The 24,690-nt window shown below is 46.2% G+C and overlaps 1 protein-coding gene across 9 annotated transcripts in view; it reads right to left on the bottom strand.

Moving 5' to 3' along the window:
* The window catches only part of TACC2 (transforming acidic coiled-coil containing protein 2), a 984,629-nt gene that overhangs the window by 73,376 nt on the left and 886,563 nt on the right, over positions 1-24,690 (bottom strand). For all 9 annotated transcript variants that reach the window (XM_069611973.1, XM_069611974.1, XM_069611969.1 and 6 more), the window contains one exon: positions 23,153-23,196. In XM_069611973.1, coding sequence (XP_069468074.1) covers positions 23,153-23,196 — 44 coding nt within the window. The remainder of the gene's footprint in view (positions 1-23,152; positions 23,197-24,690) is intronic.

The raw sequence follows: 24,690 nt of genomic DNA, 5'->3' as shown, positions 1-24,690 counted from the left end.
CTAGACTGCTTCCGCTAAGGCTTAATTTGATTACTGCACAGTCACTAGACTGCTCCCGCTGAGGCTTATTTTGATTGCTGCACAGTCACTAGACTGCTTCCGTTGAGGCTTATTTTGATTACTGCACAGTCACTAGACTGCTTCTGCTGAGACTTATTTTTATTACTGCACAGTCACTAGACTGCTTCCGCTGATGCTTATTTTGATTACTGCACAGTACTGCTTCCGCTGTGGCTTATTTTGATTACTTTAGTCACTAGACTGCTCCCGCTGAGGCTTATTTTGATTACTGCACAGTCACTGGGCTGCTTCCGCTGAGGATTATTTTGATTACTGCACAGTCACTAGACTGCTTCCGCTAAGGCTTATTTTGATTACTGCATAGTCACTAGACTGCTTCCGTTGAGGCTTATTTTGATTACTGCACAGTCACTAGACTGCTTCCTTTGAGGCTTATGTGGATTACTGGACAGTCACTAGACTGCTTCTGTTGAGGCTTATTTGGATTACTGCACAGTCACTAGAATGCTTCCGCTGAGGCTTATTTTGATTACTGCACATTCACTAGACTGCTTCCGCTGAGGCTTATTTTCATTACTTTACTGTCACTAGACTTCTTCCGTTGAGGCTTATTTTGATTACTACACAGTCACTAGAGTGCTTCCGCTGAGGCTTATCTTGATTACTGCACAGTCACTAGGCTGCTTCCACTGAGGCTTATTATCATTACTTTACAGTCACTAGACTGCTTCCGCTGAGGCTTATTTTGATTACTACACAGTCACTAGACTGCTTCCGCTGAGGCTTATTTTGATTACTGCACAGTCACTAGACTGCTTCCGCTGAGGCTTATTTTCATTACTTTACAGTCACTAGACTGCTTCCGCTGAGGCTTATTTTGATTACTACACAGTCATTAGACTGCTTCCGCTGAGGCTTATTTTGATTACTGCAGTCACTAGACTGCTTCCGCTGAGGCTTATTTTGATTACTACACAGTCACTAGACTGCTTCCTTTGAGGCTTATTTTGATTACTGAACAGTCACTAGACTGCTTCTGTTGAGGCTTATTTTGATTACTGCACAGTCACTAGACTGCTTCTGCTGAGACTTTTTTTGATTACTGCAGTCACTAGACTGCTTCTGCTGAGGCTTATTTTGATTACTGCACAGTCACTAAACTGCTTCCTTTGAGGCTTATTTGGATTACTGCACATTCACTAGACTGCTTCTGTTGAGGCTTATTTGGATTATTGCACAGTCACTAGACTGCTTCCGCTGAGGCTTATTTTGATTACTGCACATTCACTAGACTGCTTCCGCTGAGGCTTATTTTCATTACTTTACAGTCACTAGACTTCTTCCGCTGAGGCTTATTTTGATTACTACACAGTCACTAGACTGCTTCCGTTAAGGCTTATTTTTATTACTTTACAGTCACTAGACTGCTCCCGCTGAGGCTTATTTTGATTGCTGCACAGTCACTAGACTGCTTCCGTTTAGGCTTATTTTGATTACTGCACAGTCACTAGACTGCTTACGTTGAGGCTTATTATGATTACTGCAGTCACTAGACTGCTTCCGCCAAGGCTTATTTTGATTACTGCACATTCACTAGACTGCTTCCGCTGAGGCTTATTTTGATTACTGCACAGTCACTAGACTGCTTCCGCTGAGGCTTATTATCATTACTTTACAGTCACTAGACTGCTTCCGCTGAGGCTTATTTTGATTACTACACAGTCACTAGACTGCTTCCTTTGAGGCTTATTTTGATTACTGCACAATCACTAGACTGCTTCTGCTGAGACTTATTTTTATTACTGCACAGTCACTAGACTGCTTCCGCTGAGGCTTATTTTGATTACTGCACAGTACTGCTTCCGCTGTGGCTTATTTTGATTACTTTACAGTCACTAGACTGCTCCCGCTGAGGCTTATTTTGATTACTGCACAGTCACTGGGCTGCTTCCGCTGAGGATTATTTTGATTACTGCACAGTCACTAGACTGCTTCCGCTAAGGCTTATTTTGATTACTGCATAGTCACTAGACTGCTTCCGTTGAGGCTTATTTTGATTACTGTACAGTCACTAGACTGCTTCCGCTGAGGCTTATTTTGATTACTGCACAGTCACTAGACTGCTTCCGCTGAGGCTTATTTGGATTACTGCACAGTCACTAGACTGCTTCCCGCTGAGGCTTATTTTGATTACTGCACAGTCACTAGACTGCTTCCCGCTGAGGCTTATTTTGATTACTGCACAGTCACTAGATTGCTTCCGCTGAGGCTTATTTGGATTACTGCACAGTCCTAGACTGCTTCCCGCTGAGGCTTATTTTGATTACTGCACAGTCACTAGACTGCTTCCCGCTGAGGCTTATTTTGATTACTGCACAGTCACTAGATTGCTTCCGCTGAGGCTTATTTGCATTACTGCACAGTCACTAGACTGCTTCTGATGAGGCTTATTTTGATTACCGCACAGTCACTAGACTGCTTCCCGCTGAGGCTTATTTTGATTACTGCACAGTCACTAGACTGCTTCCCGCTGAGGCTTATTTGGATTACTGCACAGTCACTAGACTGCTTCCACTGAGGCTTACTGTCACTACTGCACAGTCACTGGGCTGCTGCCACTTGTTCCTCTGATTGTAGCATTTCCACCAGGCTGTCGCTCAGGCAAATTGAGATGATCATGCTGACCATGGCTGCCTGGCACCTTCCTCGACAAATAAAATCAGTGTTGGTTCCTATTGCAGCCCCTGAGCTAAACTTACCTGGGTTACCTTTCCATTTCGCAAGCAGGAGTAAAGATAGAAAGCAGTAGTTAGTCGGGATTCAGAAACAAACAGTGGGAGTCATTGAAGAGGACTTTTCAGAGATGGGTTTAAAATGGTCCTTAGAAAGGAGCAGACAAGAAAGAAAGACTGGCAACGCAATCCGTGAAGGTGGACTGGCCTAGACATATTGAGAGAAGCTTTGGCAGGTGGGGCTGAGCTGGGGTCAATCACATGTCAGAATAATGTACCTAACCTATGTCACCTTCTGCCAAGAAGCATGCGTGCCTTTCACCGTATCTATCACAGGATGCCTTCAGGTAACCTGCATCCATTTCCAGAAATATTTCTGCCTTGTATCAGGGAGAAGGTGAGGAGTCGTGAAGGCTGCTTCATTTCAGGAGAGTAGGTGTAGTGATATTTCATTTCATTTAGATCACTCGACACAAGTATACTTAAGCTTGTTCCGTAAGTTTAATCGGAGGAGCCCCCGAAGCGGCCCTCTCAGCTGAGGCACATCTTCGCATAACATTCCATCAACATTCTGGAATGTTATACGAAGATGTAACTATGGCAACAACCTACAATCTTACATCTCCCTTTCTAAACAATAAAATAAATATTATATTCAAATAAGATTTTCTGTTAACCTAAACTAAAACACTAAACAATATAAACTTTTAACATCACACTATGTCATTTTAACCAATAAAAGGATACAATTTCTTCCATGTTTTTTTTTTCTTTTATCAGCCAGTCTTGAAAATATCACTATGTTGAGGTCTTCAATAATATACATAGTCTTGTTTGTAATTCCATCTTCTTTTTCTACTTTTTGAACCTGACTGAAAACTATCATTTTTCTTTTCAATAAGATCTTTCTGTACTTCCTTCTCTGGTAACCTTCCTTTTCCTGCAACAAAATCATCTTCTTCATATCTTATCACTTCATTCTCTTTTGCCAACACGATATCATCACATGACCATTTCTTGCCATCTTCCAGTATCACTGACTTTCCTGAGCATTCCATAACTTTCTGTGGAGCCCGAAACTTGGACTCTCCTTTCATCACACGTATTGGTTCCCTCACTCTCACCATATCACCTTTCCTAATTGTACTTTCTTGAACATTTCTCTGCTTGTCATAATAACTTTTATATTTTTCTTGTTTCCTTTTCACCTTGTCCACAATGTCCTCCATGTTAAGTTTTTTTTTATTTTCATTGCTCATCATCCACGCAGGCCTCAACCTATTGGTGAAGAGTCTCCCTCTCATCAATGTAAATGGCACCTCCTCGGTTATTGAATGTGGTGTGACCTTATATGTAGTGAGTGCTTCTTTAAGTGTCTCCTTCCATGGTAATCCATTTGCACAAGCTAACTGTAATATACCTTTAATGAAACGATTCATCCTTTCCACCAGTCCATTACCCATTGGGTGGTACAACGCTGTCGTATTATGTTTGATAGATCTGTCTCTTAAAAATCCTTGAATCTCTGACGACATGAACTGAGCTCCATTATCTGACACAATTTCTTGTGGGTCTCCTTCTCTACTAAAAATCTCATCCAAAAACTTCACTATTTTAATAGCTGTCACTGACTCCTCTGCTATGCCACATTCCACCCACTTTGATGTATAATCAACTAACACCATTAAATAGATCTTCTGACACTCCAAAGATTCATATGGACCAGCTATATCAATAGCCAATTTAGTCCATACAGTAACAGGAATGTCCACCGGTTGTAATGGGGTCACTCGCACAGATTTGCTTTTGTCACTTACAGCACAAGCAGTACAATTTTTAACTAAAGCTTCCATATCACTCCACATGTTGGGCCACCAGTAAGCTTCTCTTACTCTTCTTTTCGTCAACATTCTACCAACATGACCTTCATGCGCAATGTCCATAATTTTTTTCCTTAAAATTGTAGGGGGTATTATTCGATCTCCTCTATACACACATACCTCATCACTGGACAATTCATCTTTAAATCTTTCCCATTGACTCAACTTGTCATCAGTTTCTCTCCAACCAGCTTCAATAGCCTTCCTCAACATCTCTTGTTCAATATCATTGTCTGTTGCTTCCATCCAATCTTTTTTTGAAAAACTAGGATGTACTTGAGCTATGATACAGTCCATGCTCTGTTCCTCTCTGAAGCCTTGTTCATCCTCACCGTTGTCTAGATTATTTTCACATGGCAATCTAGAAAAACAGTCCGCAACAACATTATTCTTTCCCGGTGTGTACTTTATGGTCACATTAAATTGCATAATAATCAAAGTCCATCTTCTTATACGTGGAGACATCATGTGGGAATTTTTTACGTTCAATACGTGAATAAGAGGCTTATGATCAGTTCTTACATCTACGGGAATTCCCCAAATAAGACTCTTAAAATGTTCCAATATCCACTTTACTCCAAGTGCTTCTTTTTCTATTGTTGAATAACTTCGTTCAGCTCCTCTTAATGTCCTTGATGCAAACGCTATGGGAACTACTTCTCCATTTTGAACTTGTTCCAAAATACCCCCTAAACCTATATTGCTTGCATCCACTGCTATTCTTGTTCTGGCACTTGAGTCAAACAATTTCAAAGCTGGTGCTTTATTAATCATAGTCTTTATCTTTTCAAACTCTTTTCTGCATTCTTCTGACCAAACATATGTCATTCCTTTGCACATCAACTTCCTCATGCTTTCAGTGTTATCTGAGTAGTGATCAATACATTTTGAATAATATTCTGTGAGACCCAAAAAACTCCTCAACTGGTCTTTGTTGTTTGGTTCCGCTATTTTAAGGATGGTGTCCACCAAAGCTTCTTTAGGCATAATGCCTTTATCACTTATACGATGACCTAAATATGTCACTTCAGTTTGTTTTATTTTACACTTTTCAATCTTGAGTGTCATACCCTTCTGCTGTAACATTTGCAGCACAGCTAACAATTTTGCATCATGCTCCTCTTGGGAATTTCCCGACACCAAAATATCATCTTGGAAATAATACACTCCTTGTAGACCTTCAAACAGATGATGCATTAACCTCTGAAACACTGCAGCTGCCGAAGCCAACCCAAACGGCATTCTTTTGTATCTAAAAGCTCCCAAAGGCGTCACAAAAGATGTCAAATGTCTCGATCCATTTTCAAGTACTACCTGATGGTAGGCCGATGACAAATCTAACGTCGTGAAAAATTTTGCTGGACTCATGGTGGATAACATCTCTCCAATATTCGGTAAAGGATGTCTGTCAATCCATATGTTGGCATTTAAATCTCTTAAATCGACACACATCCTGATGGATCCATCCGTTTTTTTAACCAAAACTATAGGCGATAACCATTCTGAACTTTCAATAGGTTCAATAACGTCTTGTTTGCATAATTTCTCTAACTCAGCCTTTAATGCATCTCTAGTACCAATGGGTATACTTCTCACCTTATGTACCACTGGTGTCACACCCCGTTTTAGAATAATGCGATGCTCAAATCCTTTCAGTAAACCAATCCTGTCATTGAAGACATTCGGAAAAGATTTTGCCAAACTCTCTGCATTGTCACATACCTTTTCAGAAATGCACAGAATGGGTACACTTTCTCCTGGATGAATTTTGATATTCAATGCAGCTTGCTCCCACCATCCTATTATTGAAAAACCATCCTCCGCCACATACAATCTGCAGTATGTCTTGCGTCCTTCAAATCTCAATTTCACCCAAATATAACCTATAATATTAATCGGTGTCTTTCCATACCCTGTTGCTCTGGTGGTTGTCATCTGTAAATCTTCCATCTTCCTCTTCAAAACATTTACATACGTCTGTACATCCACCATAGTATAAGGTGAACCTGTATCTACCATCACTTGTAACGTTACACCATCTATATCCATAGGAACCCAAGATCCTACTCCATCATCTCTTGGTGTGACAGTAAGTATCTGGATTCTATCTTCCGCCCGATCAGTTATTGCTACCAAATTACTGGAACCAGCATTCTCCTCGACAGCTCTCACCCCCATGGTACTTGCATTCCTGCTTCTATAAAATCGACCAGCAGTCCTGCCAACTCTGCCATTAAATCTGCTTCTTCCTCTGTTAGTGCGACACATCTTTCCAAAATGTCCAGTATATCCACACCTAAAACACTCTGCTGCGAATGCTGGACACTCCTTTTCTGTGTTTTCATGTTTACTCCATCCACAACATGTACACCTACTACTGTGCTTGACTGCACTTCCTCCATCTTGTCTGTACCCACCAGATGTCTCTGTCCTGACCATTCTTTTGACCATGGCAATCAGTTTTTCTTCCTGATTGTTTTGCTGTTCATCATCTATACCTTGGACTGACTTAATTCCAGGGAACTCTGGTTTACTTTGAACCTCTCTCATGCATTTTTCACCCAATTCCATTGACCTGGCTATTTCCAACGTTTTTTCTAATGTGGGATTTTTCGCTTGCCACAGTCGTTGCTGAATGCGCGGGTCAGCCACATGTAACACTATCTGATCTCTCAAATATTCGTCGGTGACTCCAGTGAAAGCACACGTGGCCATTAGTCCTCTCAATGTCGCTACATATGAATCAATACTTTCCTCTTTGCCCTGTTTTCTTGTGAAAAATCTGTATCTTTCCAACACAATGTTTGTCTTATTACCAAAATGCTTGTTCAATTTAGCCACTGCAATGTCATACTTTCTTGAGCCACTGGACGCTTCACCCCATGTTTCTTCATCTTGCTCAAGATCAGGTAATGATCTAAATATTCTTAGAGCTTCTGTGCCAATACAGTGTAACAAAGTGGCTTCCTTCTGATCATCATTGAATTTTGCCCCTCCTATCGCTCTCAAATACACTTGAAAGTTGTCCTGCCACTGCTCCCAAGGGCATGTTGGATTGCCAGGAGCCGACAGAAATTTTATAGGAGCAGCCGTGTTTTGCATGGCTAAAGTTTGATGATTAACATGTAATGCCCTACTCATATGTGGTATCTATCAAAATGTCCAGTATATTTCCTTGTTTGTTAATATCTGCTGTTTACACCATATATTTTTCCTTGCCTCCCAACAACAGCCTGACTCAGTATGGCCATGCATCTATAAACATTGGTTTATTTTCCTTCAGTGCGTTGTCCATAACAGCAGCTGATCGCCGTAATCACGATCGTAAACAAACAGTTTTTTTTTTTTTTTCCAAGATGGCGGCACGCAACTCACGTTCTAGGGTCCTTTACTCTAGTCTTTAACGACGGTTGCTCATACCTCTCGCACCGTCCTCGATTACTCTGGTGAGTGGATTCCTTAATTTCCCTGCATGCTGATACTGTTTCCTGTAGCCGCCCACCCGTACTTGTATCGTTGCTGTGCGCAGCAGCCCACCAAAAACCAGCCGGTATAAAGTATGACTTTCACTGCATCATTTCTTCCTGTCCGGGGGCTCCCTCCACTAACCAGCTTCCTCGTCGCCAATTGTAGTGATATTTCATTTCATTTAGATCACTCGACACAAGTATACTTAAGCTTGTTCCGTAAGTTTAATCGGAGGAGCCCCCGAAGCGGCCCTCTCAGCTGAGGCACATCTTCGCATAACATTCCATCAACATTCTGGAATGTTATACGAAGATGTAACTATGGCAACAACCTACAATCTTACAGTAGGCTTCTCTGGGACAGAGCAAGATGGGGAGAGCCCAAACACAGGCAAAAGGGCAAGATGTGGAACGACGACCTCTCTGGAAATATTGCCATGTATCAAGAAAAGTCACTGCATTTACAAATTTATGTTTTCACATTGACTGCATTTGCATCTGTGCTTTTGCATCTTTCTTTTCTTTACAAGCAAGTCTTTGTCCCCCGGCCACCTTATTTTATTATTTTCTATACCACTTGCCCTTTTTTTTGGTACGTTTTGCTTGTTCCCTGAAAAAGAGCAAAACAGATGTAAATGCCTCAGTTGCAAATGCATGAAGATGTAAAGACAGGCCTTGGAGTGACATGCAAACATTAGAAAACAGTAACTTGTGTAACTTGACCATGCTGGAACAGAACATGTAGCACAAGTCATTGCAAGTACCAAACCTATCCCCAAGCTAAGGGTTTGCAAAGGCAGCCGGGGGTTTCATTTTAAAGGTGCACGTCTTGGATGAGTGCCTGGCTCTGGGACCGTAGAAAGAGGAGCCTGCACGCATCCTCACAACGACAGGGGTGGGGGGAATTTTTAAGCGATAAACTCACCAGAACCAATCGATCCCCTCGTGAGAATCAGGAGTAAGAGGAACACCTCTGAGATGGGTGGGGTATGAATACATTAGAAAGCAAGAGGACGTTGGCCATAGGGGTCTGCTAGTGGCCACCACGCTTCAGGAGGGATTGACGATCACAAATTCCTAGCAGGACCCAACACATGCAAAGGAAAAGAAGGTGGTAGTAGCCCACGTATGTGCAGGTACACAAACACACATCAAATGAAAAGGTGTGCTACTTTAGACACCACCACAATAAAAACTATAGAAACTGTTACAAAGTTACAAACATTAGATTCATTATATTCAACATTGTGTGTCTTACATTTTTTAAATCTGATTTATTTAGAAATGTTGGGGAGCCCTAGCCAGCTGGGGTATCATTAAAATGTCACAAAAGAAATCTATTTCTCTAAAAAAGAATACAAATAAAGAACTTAGTTGGCTGCATCTATGATTAAAAGAAGACATAAAAGGAAACTGGGGATTTTGTTTGAAGTGAAGAGAGTTTGGGAAATTAAACGGTGGTACTTGGTGCCTGCTCCTGCAAGCATTATGAAGCACAGACTAGGGACGCAAAAACTGCTAGCAAGAATGTTGCAGATTGGAACAGTACCATGATGCCCCCAGCGACACTGATATACAGGTCCTGCTGCACATCACTTTTCCAAATGTCTTTCACCCATCTCACGTCACAGCCCATTCACTCCTCCACTCTTTTCTCACCCATCTCACATTATAGCCCATACAGTTCTCTGCACGTCTGACCCATCTCACACCACAGCCCATTCATTTAGCCACACTCCTCTCCCCATCTCAAGTCACAGCCCATTCACTCCTCCACATGTCTCTCACCCATCTCACGTCACAGCCCATTCACTCCTCCACACTTTTCTCACCCATCTCACATTATAGCCCATACATTTCTCTGCACGTCTGACCCATCTCACACCACAGCCCATTCATTTAGCCACACTCCTCTCCCCATCTCAAGTCACAGCCCATTCACTCCTCCACATGTCTCTCACCCATCTCACGTCACAGCCCATTCACTCCTCCACTCTTTTCTCACCCATCTCACATTATAGCCCATACAGTTCTCTGCATGTCTGACCCATCTCACACCACAGCCCATTCATTTAGCCACACTCCTCTCCCCATCTCAAGTCACAGCCCATTCACTCCTCCACATGTCTTTCACCCATCTCACGTCACAGCCCATTCACTCCTCCACTCTTTTCTCACCCATCTCACATTATAGCCCATACAGTTCTCTGCACGTCTGACCCATCTCACACCACAGCCCATTCATTTAGCCACACTCCTCTCCCCATCTCAAGTCACAGCCCATTCACTCCTCCACATGTCTCTCACCCATCTCACGTCACAGCCCATTCACTCCTCCACTCTTTTCTCACCCATCTCACATTATAGCCCATGCAGTTCTCTGCACGTCTGACCCATCTCACACCACAGCCCATTCATTTCGCCACACTCCTCTGCCCATCTAAAGTCACAGCCCATTCACTCCTCCACATGTCTCTCACCCATCTCACGTCACAGCCCATTCACTCCTCCACTCTTTTCTCACCCATCTCACATTATAGCCCATGCAGTTCTCTGCACATCTGACCCATCTCACACCACAGCCCATTCATTTCGCCACACTCCTCTGCCCATCTCAAGTCACAGCCCATTCACTCCTCCACATGTCTCTCACCCATCTCACGTCACAGCCCATTCACTCCTCCACTCTTTTCTCACCCATCTCACATTATAGCCCATGCAGTTCTCTGCACGTCTGACCCATCTCACACCACAGCCCATTCATTTAGCCACACTCCTCTCCCCATCTCAAGTCACAGCCCATTCACTCCTCCACATGTATCTCATCTAGCCAATTTCACTGCCCATTTACCCCTCCACGTCTCTCATCCATCTCACTTCACAGCCCTTTCACTCATCCACATGTCTACACCCATCTCACATCACAGACCATTCACACCATAGCTCTCTCCCACCTCTTGCCCACTGCATCACTAATTTCTGCTCCAATTTTCAATGTTATGCGGACGACACTCAGCTCTCTTTCAGGCTTCCCAACAGCCACCTCTGCTTCTTCTCTCATACCAGATGGTCTGACCGCCATTCAGGAATGATGGGCCGCCAATGATCTCTGCTGTAATGCCAGTAAAACTGAGATCCTCCTCATTGGGACACCCCTTCCCTCCTTTCCTCTCTCTCTCTCTCTCTCTGGCTGCCCACTCTGGGCCCTCTTCCTGCACCTTCCTGTGATGCTAAGAACCTTACTGTCATTTTGGACTCCATCCTCTCCTTCTCTCCTCACATCTCTGATGTCTCAAAGAAATCAAACTATCAGCTGCACCTCCTCAGAAGTATTCTTCTTTTTCTCATTTCCCCCCAGAAGCTCACTGTCTACAGAACTCTGGACCTCTCTAGGCTGGACTGACTATTGGGTATCATACAAAAATGTCACCCTCATTTGTACGCCCCCACAGTCACTGCGACTTTGGAGGCACACAAAATGAGGGTGACATTTACTGCGCCCAAGCAGAGCAGGGGTTGCAGGGGTGTCCCCCACTCTTCCTGGGAGCAGTAATGAGGGTCGGGGTTGTTTACCATTTCGGAAAGTGGACGACACGTAAAAAAATAAAATAGAAAAAACACCCTGCGGCATCAGCTCCAACCCACGTTAGTGGGAAGAGCTGACAACGCAGGGATCACAGAGTGCGGGCGGCACACGCAGAAGTGTGCCGCCCTAAAGGTAAGTGGGGTGGTGGGGTGGGGGTTGGGAGGCGTAATGCAGGCCGGGGGAAGCGGGCACAGTGATCCATATGATCACTGCGCCGCGCCGTAACTGCCGTCTGCATTTTCGGCATCGCAGTTGCGGGCGGTGCAGTGATCACATAGATCCGACTATTGCAATAGCCTATTTCTAAATCATCCTGCCTCTACTCTTCGACCTTTACAACTTATCCAGAACAGGACTTGTCCTTTGGCTCAAGCCCAGGGTTTGTATCTCTCCAGCTCTTAAATCTCTTCACTGGCTATCTGTGGATGCAGAAATCAACTTCAAGACCCTCTGCATCGTCTATAAGGCCTTCTGGGGCCTGGGTCCTCAATACCTCCAACGCTCTCTTCGTAAATACCTTCCTGCTCGAGATCTTTGCTCCTCCACCTCCAACTCCCTCATGGTCAGTCGTTTCTCCAAGCAACGAGTTGGTGGTAGATATCTTTCTTGGGCTGGGGCCTCCCTCTGGAACAGCATCCCTGCCTCTCTGAAACTCGAGGAGAACCATCTCCGGTTCCGGAAGCACCTCAAGACCTTCCTCTTTGCTTCTGCCTTCTCTCTTCCTCTCCCCTGCTGATTTCCTGTCTGATACCGCACTGGTCACCTGGCTACCCTCTGATTTCGGGCCCAGGTTCCTACACGCCCTCCCGGCAACCCTTGCACTTGGGTCTGTATCTGTAACCCTAAAGGCCCCCTACTTGCACTTTTGAGCACCTGCTGTCTGCACTTACCCTTGTACCTGCCACCTGCACTTCTTGTTATTGTTTTAATCCCATGTAGAGCACTGCCCCTCCCTCTCCCCTGTACTTGTGCAATCTCAATATCACTTGGCCTAGTAAGATCGTTGTCGCTGTCCTCCCTCTGTTCTCCCTTCCTTGCCTCGTCGCGCCTTGAAACACTTGTGTATAGGCGCGTTACAAATGCCATTTCCTATCATATAATATCAAGGAAAATAATGCATGCAGTCCTGATATCGGTATTCTTTGATCAGGTTGGCTTTGGGAGTCCACCAACTCAATCAATTCCTATTTGAACCACTCAAAATAATTCTGTCTTACCAGTCACCAGTCCCCTGGCACCTCAGAAGTCCAAATGTTCCTACCAGACTCTCATCTCCAGCCTGCACAATGCTATCACGGGTACACACAGGGACTTGAGACCATGCATGCTTTTGAACACCTGACATATTGCGCACGGGCCGCAGGAGGTGTGTCATGCCACACATAGGTTGGTTTGACATGGCTCATTGTTGTGATAAATAAGGTTCCCAAAAACTGAATCCTATGTGACAGTTCAAAGGTAGAATTTGCCAGATTGATTGGAAAACTTTGCCAAAACACCAAATCCACAGACTCGTACATTGCCTTCTTTGCTCCGTCTCTGGTCATCCGGGATATGTAAAAGACTGGCCTCCCGCTCCGTATCATGTAAAGGACGAAGAAGACGGGCACCAAGACGCGCAAGCCCCCACTGCCGAAGCAGTCAGTGGCTGCCTTGATCGCTGTGAACGCATCTGTACTAAACAGCTGGTCACCATTAAAAGGCACTTCTAAAATCTTTGACTGAACTTTAGCCCTAAACCCAACAGGTATCTCAGAGCGTCTACTCAGCATTGCCCCACTATCCCTTCCACAAGCACTCGCGTCCATCAAGTCTAATGTTGGCATAATTATGTTATTGAAGGTCAAGACCCCTTCTTGATAAAAATTCGTAACTTCTTGCTGCTCTTCTTCAGGTCAAAACTCAAAAAACATGTGAACCTTTTCCCAGAAGGCCCTTTGGGATGCAACCGCATTGAATGCTCTGACAGCTACTGAGGAAGACAATCCCTCTTATTTCTGTGTCATCTATTTTCCTTGCCTCCTTAGGCTGCAGCCCCTTTTTCATTTTTCTTTTTTTTGTTGGTCCCCCGCGTCCAATGTTGAGGATGCGGGGGACACCCCCGCAACTCCTGAAGCTGAAAATACCGAACATGGGGAGCGTGCACACCCCCACAACCCATGCTCTTCATGTTCGCCATCTTCGGCATCGAACTAATGGTGGTGACCGAATTTGGTGAAATCTACTATTCGACCACATTTTTACCAGCAATTTGGGCAGAGTGGTAAAACTTGTTGGGGTCCTTCGGACCCAGGTTTTTCTCAAACTCTTAGTGTAGGTTTTAAATAAACACATTTTCTCAGCTACCTGGAACAGCTCAGGATTAGCGCCAGTTATCAAGCACAAAACAAAGCAATCCTCTACGCCCTGACAAAGCCTGACAATTTTCCTTAGGACAGCAAACGTTCCGACACAGCCAGAGAGCAGAGCAGGCACTCTTTCCAAGGGCCCCTTTTTCAACAGGCAGGAAAGGAATCTGCGGCACCAACCCGGTGTTTGGTACACGGTGCATGTACCCTTGAAGGGGCTGGCGCCTATTAATACAGTTAGTCAGCACTGATTGGCTAGTGGTGGGCTAACGGTGCATGTACCCTTGAAGGGGCTGGCGCCTATTAATACAGTTGGCTAGTGGTCGCATGTACCCTTGAAGGGACTGGCGCCTATTAATACAGTTAGTCAGCATTGATTGGCTAGTGGTGGGCTAACGGTGCATGTACCCTTGAAGGGGCTGGCGCCTATTAATACAGTTAGTCAGCACTGATTGGCTAGTGGTGGGCTAACGGTGCATGTACCCTTGAAGGGGCTGGCGCCTATTAATACAGTTGGCTAGTGGTCGCATGTACCCTTGAAGGGGCTGGTGCCTATTAATACAGTTAGTCAGCACTGATTGGCTAGTGGTGGGCTAACGAAGCATGTACCCTTGAAGGGGCTGGCGCCTATTAATACAGTTGGCTAGTGGTCGCATGTACCCTTGAAGAGGCTGGCGCCTATTAATACAGTTAGTCAGCACTGATTGGCTAGTGGTGGGCTAACGGTGCATGTACCCTTGAAGGGGCTGGCGCCTATTAATACAGTTGGCTAGTGGTCGCATGTACCCTTGAAGGGGCTGGCGCCTATTAATACAGTTAGTCAGCACTGATTGGCTAGTGGTGGGCTAACGGTGCATGTACCCTTGAAGGGGCTGGCGCCTATTAATACAGTTGGCTAGTGGTCGCATGTACCCTTGAAGGGGCTGGCGCCTATTAATACAGTTAGTCAGCACTGATTGGCTAGTGGTGGGCTAACGGTGCATGTACCCTTGAAGGGGCTGGCGCCTATTTATACAGTTGGCTAGTGGTTGCATGTACCCTTGAAGGGGCTGGCGCCTATTAATACAGTTAGTCAGCACTGATTGGCTAGTGGTGGGCTAACGGTGCATGTACCCTTGAAGGGGCTGGCGCCTATTTATACAGTTGGCTAGTGGTCGCATGTACCCTTGAAGGGGCTGGCGCCTATTTATACAGTTAGGCAGCACTGATTGGCTAGTGGTGGGCTAACGGTGCATGTACCCTTGAAGGGGCTGGCGCCTATTTATACAGTTAGTCAGCACTGATTGGCTAGTGGTGGGCTAACGGTGCATGTACTCTTGAAGGGGCTGGCGCCTATTTATACAGTTGGCTAGTGGTCGCATGTACCCTTGAAGGGGCTGGCGCCTATTAATACAGTTAGTCAGCACTGATTGGCTAGTGGTGGGCTAACGGTGCATGTACCCTTGAAGGGGCTGGCGCCTATTTATACAGTTGGCTAGTGGTTGCATGTACCCTTGAAGGGGCTGGCGCCTATTTATACAGTTAGGCAGCACTGATTGGCTAGTGGTGGGCTAACGGTGCATGTATCTTTGAAGGGGCTGGCGCCTATTTATACAGTTAGTCAGCACTGAGTGGCTAGTGGTGGGCTAACGGTGCATGTACCCTTGAAGGGGCTGGCGCCTATTTATACAGTTAGGCAGCACTGATTGGCTAGTGGTGGGCTAACGGTGCATGTATCCTTGAAGGGGCTGGCGCCTATTTATACAGTTAGTCAGCACTGATTGGCTAGTGGTGGGCTAACGGCGCATGTACCCTTGAAGAGGCCGGCGCCTATTTATACAGTTAGTCAGCAATGATTGGCTAGTGGTGGGCTAACGGCGCATGTATCCTTGAAGGGGCCGGCGCCTATTTATACAGTTAGTCAGCAATGATTGGCTAGTGGTGGGCTAACGGCGCATGTACCCTTGAAGGAGCCGGCGCCTATTTATACAGTTAGTCAGCACTGATTGGCTAGTGGTGGGCTAACGGTGCATGTACCCTTGAAGGGGCCGGCGCCTATTTATACAGTTAGTCAGCACTGATTGGCTAGTGGTGGGCTAACGGTGCATGCACCCTTGAAGGGGCTGGCGCCTATTTATACAGTTAGGCAGCACTGATTGGCTAGTGGTGGGCTAACGGTGCATGCACCCTTGAAGGGGCCGGCGCCTATTTATACAGTTAGTCAGCACTGATTGGCTAGTGGTGGGCTAACGGTGCATGTACCCTTGAAGGGGCCGGCGCCTATTTATACAGTTAGTCAGCAATGATTGGCTAGTGGTGGGCTAACGGTGCATGTACCCTTGAAGGGGCCGGTGCCTATTTATACAGTTAGTCAGTCAGCAATGATTGGCTAGTGGTGGGCTAACGGTGCATGTACCCTTGAAGGGGCCGGCGCCTATTTATACAGTTAGTCAGCAATGATTGGCTATTGGTGGGCTAACGGTGCATGTACCCTTGAAGGGGCTGGCGCCTATTTATACGGTTAGGCAGCAATGATTGGGTAGTGGTGGGCTAACGGTGCATGTACCCTTGAAGGGGCTGGCGCCTATTTATACGGTTAGGCAGCACTGATTGGCTAGTGGTGGGCTAATGGTGCATTTATACGGTTAGGCAGCAATGATTGGCTAGTGGTGGGCTAACGGTGCATGTATCCTTGACGGGGCTGGCGCCTATTTATACAGTTAGGCAGAACTGATTGGCTAGTGGTGGGCTAACGGTGCATGTATCCTTGAAGGGGCTGGCGCCTATTTATACAGTTAGGCAGCACTGATTGGCTAGTGGTGGGCTAACGGTGCATGTATCCTTGAAGGGGCTGGCGCCTATTTATACAGTTAGGCAGCAATGATTGGCTAGTGGTGGGCTAACGGTGCATGTATCCTTGAAGGGGCTGGCGCCTATTTATACAGATAGTCAGCACTGATTGGCTAGTGGTGGGCTAACGGTGCATGTATCCTTGAAGGGGCTGGCGCCTATTTATACAGTTAGGCAGCACTGATTGGCTAGTGGTGGGCTAACGGTGCATGTATCCTTGAAGGGGCTGGCGCCTATTTATAAAGTTAGTTAGCACTGATTGGCTAGTGGTGGGCTAACGGTGCATGTATCCTTGAAGGGGCTGGCGCCTTTTATACAGTTAGGCAGCAATGATTGGCTAGTGGTGGGCTAACGGTGCATGTATCCTTAAAGGGGCTGGCGCCTATTTGTACGGGTTAGTCAGCAATGATTGGCTAGTGGTGGGCTAACAGTGCATGTATCCTTAAAGGGGCTGGTGCCTATTTATACAGTTAGCGAGCAATGATTGGCTAGTGGTGGGCTAACGGTGCATGTATCCTTAAAGGGGCTGGCGCCTATTTATACAGTTAGCCATCAATGATTGCCTAGTGGTGGGCTAACGGTGCATGTATCCTTAAAGGGGCTGGCGCCTATTTATACAGTTAGTCAGCAAAGATTGGCTAGTGGTGGGCTAACGGTGCATGTATCCTTAAAGGGGCTGGCGCCTATTTATACAGTTAGTCAGCACTGATTGGCTAGTGGTGGGCTAACGGTGCATGTATCCTTGAAGGGGCTGGCGCCTATTTATACAGTTAGTCAGCAATGATTGGCTAGTGGTGGGCTAACGGTGCATGTATCCTTAAAGGGGCTGGCGCCTATTTATACAGTTAGTCAGCAATGATTGGCTAGTGGTGGGCTAACGTTGCATGTATCCTTAAAGGGCGGCGCCTATTTATACAGTTAGGCAGCAATGATTGGCTATTGGTGGGCTAACGGTGCATGTATCCGTAAAGGGGCTGGCGCCTATTTATACAGTTAGTCAGTACTGATTGGCTAGTGATGGGCTAATGGTGCATGTACCCTTGAAGGGGCTGGCGCCTATTTATAAAGTTATCAGCACTGATTGGCTAGTGGTGGGCTAACGGTGCATGTACCCTTGAAGGGGCTGGCGCCTATTTATATGGTTAGGCAGCAATGATTGGGTAGTGGTGGGCTAAAGGTGCATGTACCCTTGAAGGGGCTGGCGCCTATTTATACGGTTAGGCAGCACTGATTGGCTAGTGGTGGGCTAATGGTGCATTTATACGGTTAGGCAGCAATGATTTGCTAGTGGTGGGCTAACGGTGCATGTATCCTTGAAGGGGCTGGCGCCTATTTATACAGTTAGGCAGCACTGATTGGCTAGTGGTGGGCTAACGGTGCATGTATCCTTGAAGGGGCTGGCGCCTATTTATACAGTTAGGCAGCAATGATTGGCTAGTGGTGGGCTAACGGTGCATGTATCCTTGAAGGGGCTGGCGCCTATTTATACAGATAGGCAGCACTGATTGGCTAGTGGTGGGCTAACGGTGCATGTATCCTTGAAGGGGCTGGCGCCTATTTATAAAGTTAGTTAGCACTGATTGGCTAGTGGTGGGCTAACGGTGCATGTATCCTTGAAGGGGCTGGCACCTATTTATAAAGTTAGTTAGCACTGATTGGCTAGTGGTGGGCTAACGGTGCATGTATCCTTGAAGGGGCTGGCGCCTTTTATACAGTTAGGCAGCAATGATTGGCTAGTGGTGGGCTAACGGTGCATGTATCCCTAAAGGGGCTGGCGCCTATTTGTACGGGTTAGTCAGCAACGATTGGCTAGTGGTGGGCTAACAGTGCATGTATCCTTAAAGGGGCTGGCGCCTATTTATACAGTTAGCGAGCAATGATTGGCTAGTGGTGGGCTAACGGTGCATGTATCCTTAAAGGGGCTGGCGCCTATTTATACAGTTAGCCAGCAATGATTGGCTAGTGGTGGGCTAACGGTGCATGTACCCTTGAAGGGGCCGGCGCCTATTTATACAGTTAGTCAGCAATGATTGGCTAGTGGTGGGCTAACGGTGCATGTACCCTTGAAGGGGCCGGTGCCTATTTATACAGTTAGTCAGTCAGCAATGATTGGCTAGTGGTGGGCTAACGGTGCATGTACCCTTGAAGGGGCCGGCGCCTATTTATACAGTTAGTCAGAAATGATTGGCTATTGGTGGGCTAACGGTGCATGTACCCTTGAAGGGGCTGGCGCCTATTTATACGGTTAGGCAGCAATGATTGGGTAGTGGTGGGCTAACGGTGCATGTACCCTTGAAGGGGCTGGCGCCTATTTATACGGTTAGGCAGCACTGATTGGCTAGTGGTGGGCTAATGGTGCATTTATACGGTTAGGCAGCAATGATTGGCTAGTGGTGGGCTAACGGTGCATGTATCCTTGACGGGGCTGGCGCCTATTTATACAGTTAGGCAGAACTGATTGGCTAGTGGTGGGCTAACGGTGCATGTATCCTTGAAGGGGCTGGCGCCTATTTATACAGTTAGGCAGCACTGATTGGCTAGTGGTGGGCTAACGGTGCATGTATCCTTGAAGGGGCTGGCGCCTATTTATACAGTTAGGCAGCAATGATTGGCTAGTGGTGGGCTAACGGTGCATGTATCCTTGAAGGGGCTGGCGCCTATTTATACAGATAGTCAGCACTGATTGGCTAGTGGTGGGCTAACGGTGCATGTATCCTTGAAGGGGCTGGCGCCTATTTATACAGTTAGGCAGCACTGATTGGCTAGTGGTGGGCTAACGGTGCATGTATCCTTGAAGGGGCTGGCGCCTATTTATAAAGTTAGTTAGCACTGATTGGCTAGTGGTGGGCTAACGGTGCATGTATCCTTGAAGGGGCTGGCGCCTTTTATACAGTTAGGCAGCAATGATTGGCTAGTGGTGGGCTAACGGTGCATGTATCCTTAAAGGGGCTGGCGCCTATTTGTACGGGTTAGTCAGCAATGATTGGCTAGTGGTGGGCTAACAGTGCATGTATCCTTAAAGGGGCTGGTGCCTATTTATACAGTTAGCGAGCAATGATTGGCTAGTGGTGGGCTAACGGTGCATGTATCCTTAAAGGGGCTGGCGCCTATTTATACAGTTAGCCAGCAATGATTGGCTAGTGGTGGGCTAACGGTGCATGTATCCTTAAAGGGGCTGGCGCCTATTTATACAGTTAGTCAGCAAAGATTGGCTAGTGGTGGGCTAACGGTGCATGTATCCTTAAAGGGGCTGGCGCCTATTTATACAGTTAGTCAGCACTGATTGGCTAGTGGTGGGCTAACGGTGCATGTATCCTTGAAGGGGCTGGCGCCTATTTATACAGTTAGTCAGCAATGATTGGCTAGTGGTGGGCTAACGGTGCATGTATCCTTAAAGGGGCTGGCGCCTATTTATACAGTTAGTCAGCAATGATTGGCTAGTGGTGGGCTAACGTTGCATGTATCCTTAAAGGGCGGCGCCTATTTATACAGTTAGGCAGCAATGATTGGCTATTGGTGGGCTAACGGTGCATGTATCCGTAAAGGGGCTGGCGCCTATTTATACAGTTAGTCAGTACTGATTGGCTAGTGATGGGCTAATGGTGCATGTACCCTTGAAGGGGCTGGCGCCTATTTATAAAGTTATCAGCACTGATTGGCTAGTGGTGGGCTAACGGTGCATGTACCCTTGAAGGGGCTGGCGCCTATTTATACGGTTAGGCAGCAATGATTGGGTAGTGGTGGGCTAACGGTGCATGTACCCTTGAAGGGGCTGGCGCCTATTTATACGGTTAGGCAGCACTGATTGGCTAGTGGTGGGCTAATGGTGCATTTATACGGTTAGGCAGCAATGATTTGCTAGTGGTGGGCTAACGGTGCATGTATCCTTGAAGGGGCTGGCGCCTATTTATACAGTTAGGCAGCACTGATTGGCTAGTGGTGGGCTAACGGTGCATGTATCCTTGAAGGGGCTGGCGCCTATTTATACAGTTAGGCAGCAATGATTGGCTAGTGGTGGGCTAACGGTGCATGTATCCTTGAAGGGGCTGGCGCCTATTTATACAGATAGGCAGCACTGATTGGCTAGTGGTGGGCTAACGGTGCATGTATCCTTGAAGGGGCTGGCGCCTATTTATAAAGTTAGTTAGCACTGATTGGCTAGTGGTGGGCTAACGGTGCATGTATCCTTGAAGGGGCTGGCACCTATTTATAAAGTTAGTTAGCACTGATTGGCTAGTGGTGGGCTAACGGTGCATGTATCCTTGAAGGGGCTGGCGCCTTTTATACAGTTAGGCAGCAATGATTGGCTAGTGGTGGGCTAACGGTGCATGTATCCCTAAAGGGGCTGGCGCCTATTTGTACGGGTTAGTCAGCAATGATTGGCTAGTGGTGGGCTAACAGTGCATGTATCCTTAAAGGGGCTGGCGCCTATTTATACAGTTAGCGAGCAATGATTGGCTAGTGGTGGGCTAACGGTGCATGTATCCCTAAAGGGGCTGGCGCCTATTTGTACGGGTTAGTCAGCAATGATTGGCTAGTGGTGGGCTAACAGTGCATGTATCCTTAAAGGGGCTGGCGCCTATTTATACAGTTAGCCAGCAATGATTGGCTAGTGGTGGGCTAACGGTGCATGTATCCTTGACGGGGCTGGCGCCTATTTATACAGTTAGTCAGCACTGATTGGCTAGTGGTGGGCTAACGGTGCATGTATCCTTGAAGGGGCTGGCGCCTATTTATACAGTTAGTCAGCAATGATTGGCTAGTGGTGGGCTAACGGTGCATGTATCCTTAAAGGGGCTGGCGCCTATTTATACAGTTAGTCAGCAATGATTGGCTAGTGGTGGGCTAACGGTGCATGTATCCTTAAAGGGGCCGGCGCCTATTAATACAGTTAGCGAGCAATGATTGGCTAGTGGTGGGCTAACGGTGCATGTATCCTTAAAGGGGCTGGCGCCTATTTATACAGTTAGTCAGCAATGATTGGCTAGTGGTGGGCTAACGGTGCATGTATCCTTAAAGGGGCCGGCGCCTATTAATACAGTTAGCGAGCAATGATTGGCTAGTGGTGGGCTAACGGTGCATGTATACTTAAAGGGGCTGGCGCCTATTTATACAGTTAGCGGGCAATGATTGGCTAGTGGTGGGCTAACGGTGCATCTATCCTTAAAGGGGCTGGCGCCTATTTATACAGTTAGGCAGCAATGATTGGCTAGTGGTGGGATAACGGTACATGTATCCTTAAAGGGGCTGGTGCCTATTTGTACAGGTTAGTCAGCAATGATTGGCTAGTGGTGGGCTAACAGTGCATGTATCCTTAAAGGGGCTGGCGCCTATTTATACAGTTAGCGAGCAATGATTGGCTAGTGGTGGGCTAACGGTGCATGTATCCTTAAAGGGGCTGGCGCCTATTTATACAGTTAGTCAGCACTTATTGGCTAATGGTGGGCTAACAGTGCATGTATCCTTAAAGGGATTGGTGCCTATTTATATACGCTATGATTAAAGAATGGGAACATGTTTTTTTCTTCCTATGTTAAATGACAGTTTAGTTCTGTGAGGTGGGAAATTCGAAGGTATATAAATCTACACAAGACCCCAAAACTGGAGCGTGATTTTACTGGTCCCAAGGGATGCAGCTGCCTTTGGGAGTCATTTTACCAAAAAAGTGACAATTGCATGCAGCAAACCATCAACGTTAACACTTGTGTGCTGTTAGGCAATTTACAACTTTTGCAAAACGGAGTGCTAGAGCAAGGAGTAAAAACAGGCAAAGGTGCCTTTACTATTTGGGTTTATTCTCCTTTTTGTAATAAATGTAAAGTAAATGGTGCCCAAAATGATGCATTGCAGGCGCCATTTACAATAGATTCCTACAGAATCTGCCTGGTTTTGGCAGGTGCTAGATGGAGGCAGGGTCCACAGGAGTCCACTCGTTTATTGATTTCATGCAGGAGCAAAATGAAATGCACTTTGGAGAAAAAAAAGCTGAAAAAGTAAGAAGTTAATTCTGTTTTTCAGTGAAATGGATTTGGTGAAATCTCCATTTGGTAAAATATTTTCGAAGAAATCACAAACATCCAATGGGACAGCTCTCATTTACAACTGATGAGCCCAGGTGTCTGGAAGGTCAATTTGACATCTAAGACCCCAAGAGGTTGGGTATCTGGTTAAGGACAGCATCCAAAATCCTTGCAATTCCTCCTTCTTCCCACCCACCCTTTAGCTCCTGCCTTACCCTCCTTCCTCTCTTGCAATCCCACGCCCCAGTCCCACTCCAAATGACACTCACCGATCATCTGTGCAATTGTTTTTTCATATTCAGCAACTATTTTCCTGGAAAAGAAGTGAAAATCAAACTGTCAGTGTGAGAAGGTGCTACAGATCAATGAGAACCCAGAGACACAGCATGAAGATGGAGGGAATGATGCAGACAGGAAACTGATCTCTTGCTGAGGTCCAGAGAACGCACAGGGTGTGCATAAGACCATTAGGAGATCACACTGAATGCCAGGAGACCATCACAAGGTCACACGCTAGACCCAGGTGACTACAAGGAGATCTCACAGAGAACCCAAGACAACATTAAGGGATTACCCAGGGAGCCCAGCAGAGTACAGCAGATCACATAGGGATCATTGGGGACCCCCCTGGAGTTCTTACGTGAATCTCAGGAGATTATCAATACAATACAATACAATACACAGGGAGCCCAGGAGAAGACACAGGGAGTGCAGAAAATCCACAAGAGGCCATGGACATCACCAGGTCGCAATGAAATAATGTGGCTGCCAGGTGATGACAGAAAGCATTCTACAGTAGATTAGAGTAGGGTAGACACAAAGCCTAAGGGGGCAAACACGGAGCTCCCAAGATTGGGTCATTGGGAGATTACAAAGGCATCCAGGACAGTGCTTTAAGGGTTACGGTTAAGAAAAAAAGACGTGCAGGTATTCAGCAATCTAGGTTTTAAGTGGGCCAGGGCTCGGACCCAGTAAGGTGCAAGAATCGCTCATGTGCCTCAGCCCGACCAGCTCTCCCTGACCCGCTCCTCTAAAAATTCAAACTTTCTCCCGTCCAGTGCCACAGTTCTCTATTTGTCTCACGTTGTGTGTGTGTCTTGCTCTTTGTGTTGCTTTAGCTATGTGTCTTTCTCCCCATTTACCCCGGCTCCAATCATAGTTTCACTCTCTCTTTCACAATGTGACGGTCCCTCGGCACCCTGGCATACTACACTGAAAAAATTACAATCTCTGATTTCAACCAAAAGCTCAGTATAATGGTATACGCTTAATGCATTCATTTGAAATTTGATTCTGTCAGCCTAATGTAGTCAGCTTTCAAAGATACACATCAATCATACACTGATTTTGCCCTGTTTTGGTATCAAAGTGGGCAGGCTTTGGCGGAAATGTGGCTAAGAAAAAGAAGCAATACCATATGGATAACTATGGCCCATGGCTAAATGAGGTGCTTTAAGGGAAAAGGTGCAGATAAACTCTCACAATCCCAACTGGAACCTGCCGAAGGACACGGGGTGGCTGCACACATGAAACAATGAGCAGATTGGTGTTAGACTTGGCTTCATACCATCATCCTAATTAGTTGCTCTGCAGATTTTACTGAGAGCAACACACCATGCATACGCGTTGGTGGTAAGGGGGTCATTTTCTTCCCTTTGCTAACTGAAGAGCGATAGCGACTCTTCCCAACACTTGCATGTTAGTAGTTCTGTTCTGGGACTGCACCCGAGCCAGCCAACTCCTTGAAAATATCCTGCAGTGGCAAATGGAGTAAAAATCCACAAGTATATCTTTTACCGACTAACCG

Source organism: Ambystoma mexicanum, chromosome 8 (genome assembly GCF_040938575.1).
Source record: "Ambystoma mexicanum isolate Mex_15411 chromosome 8, UKY_AmexF1_1, whole genome shotgun sequence".
Taxonomy (NCBI): domain Eukaryota; kingdom Metazoa; phylum Chordata; class Amphibia; order Caudata; family Ambystomatidae; genus Ambystoma; species Ambystoma mexicanum.
This window is presented reverse-complemented; position numbering and strand designations above follow the sequence as displayed.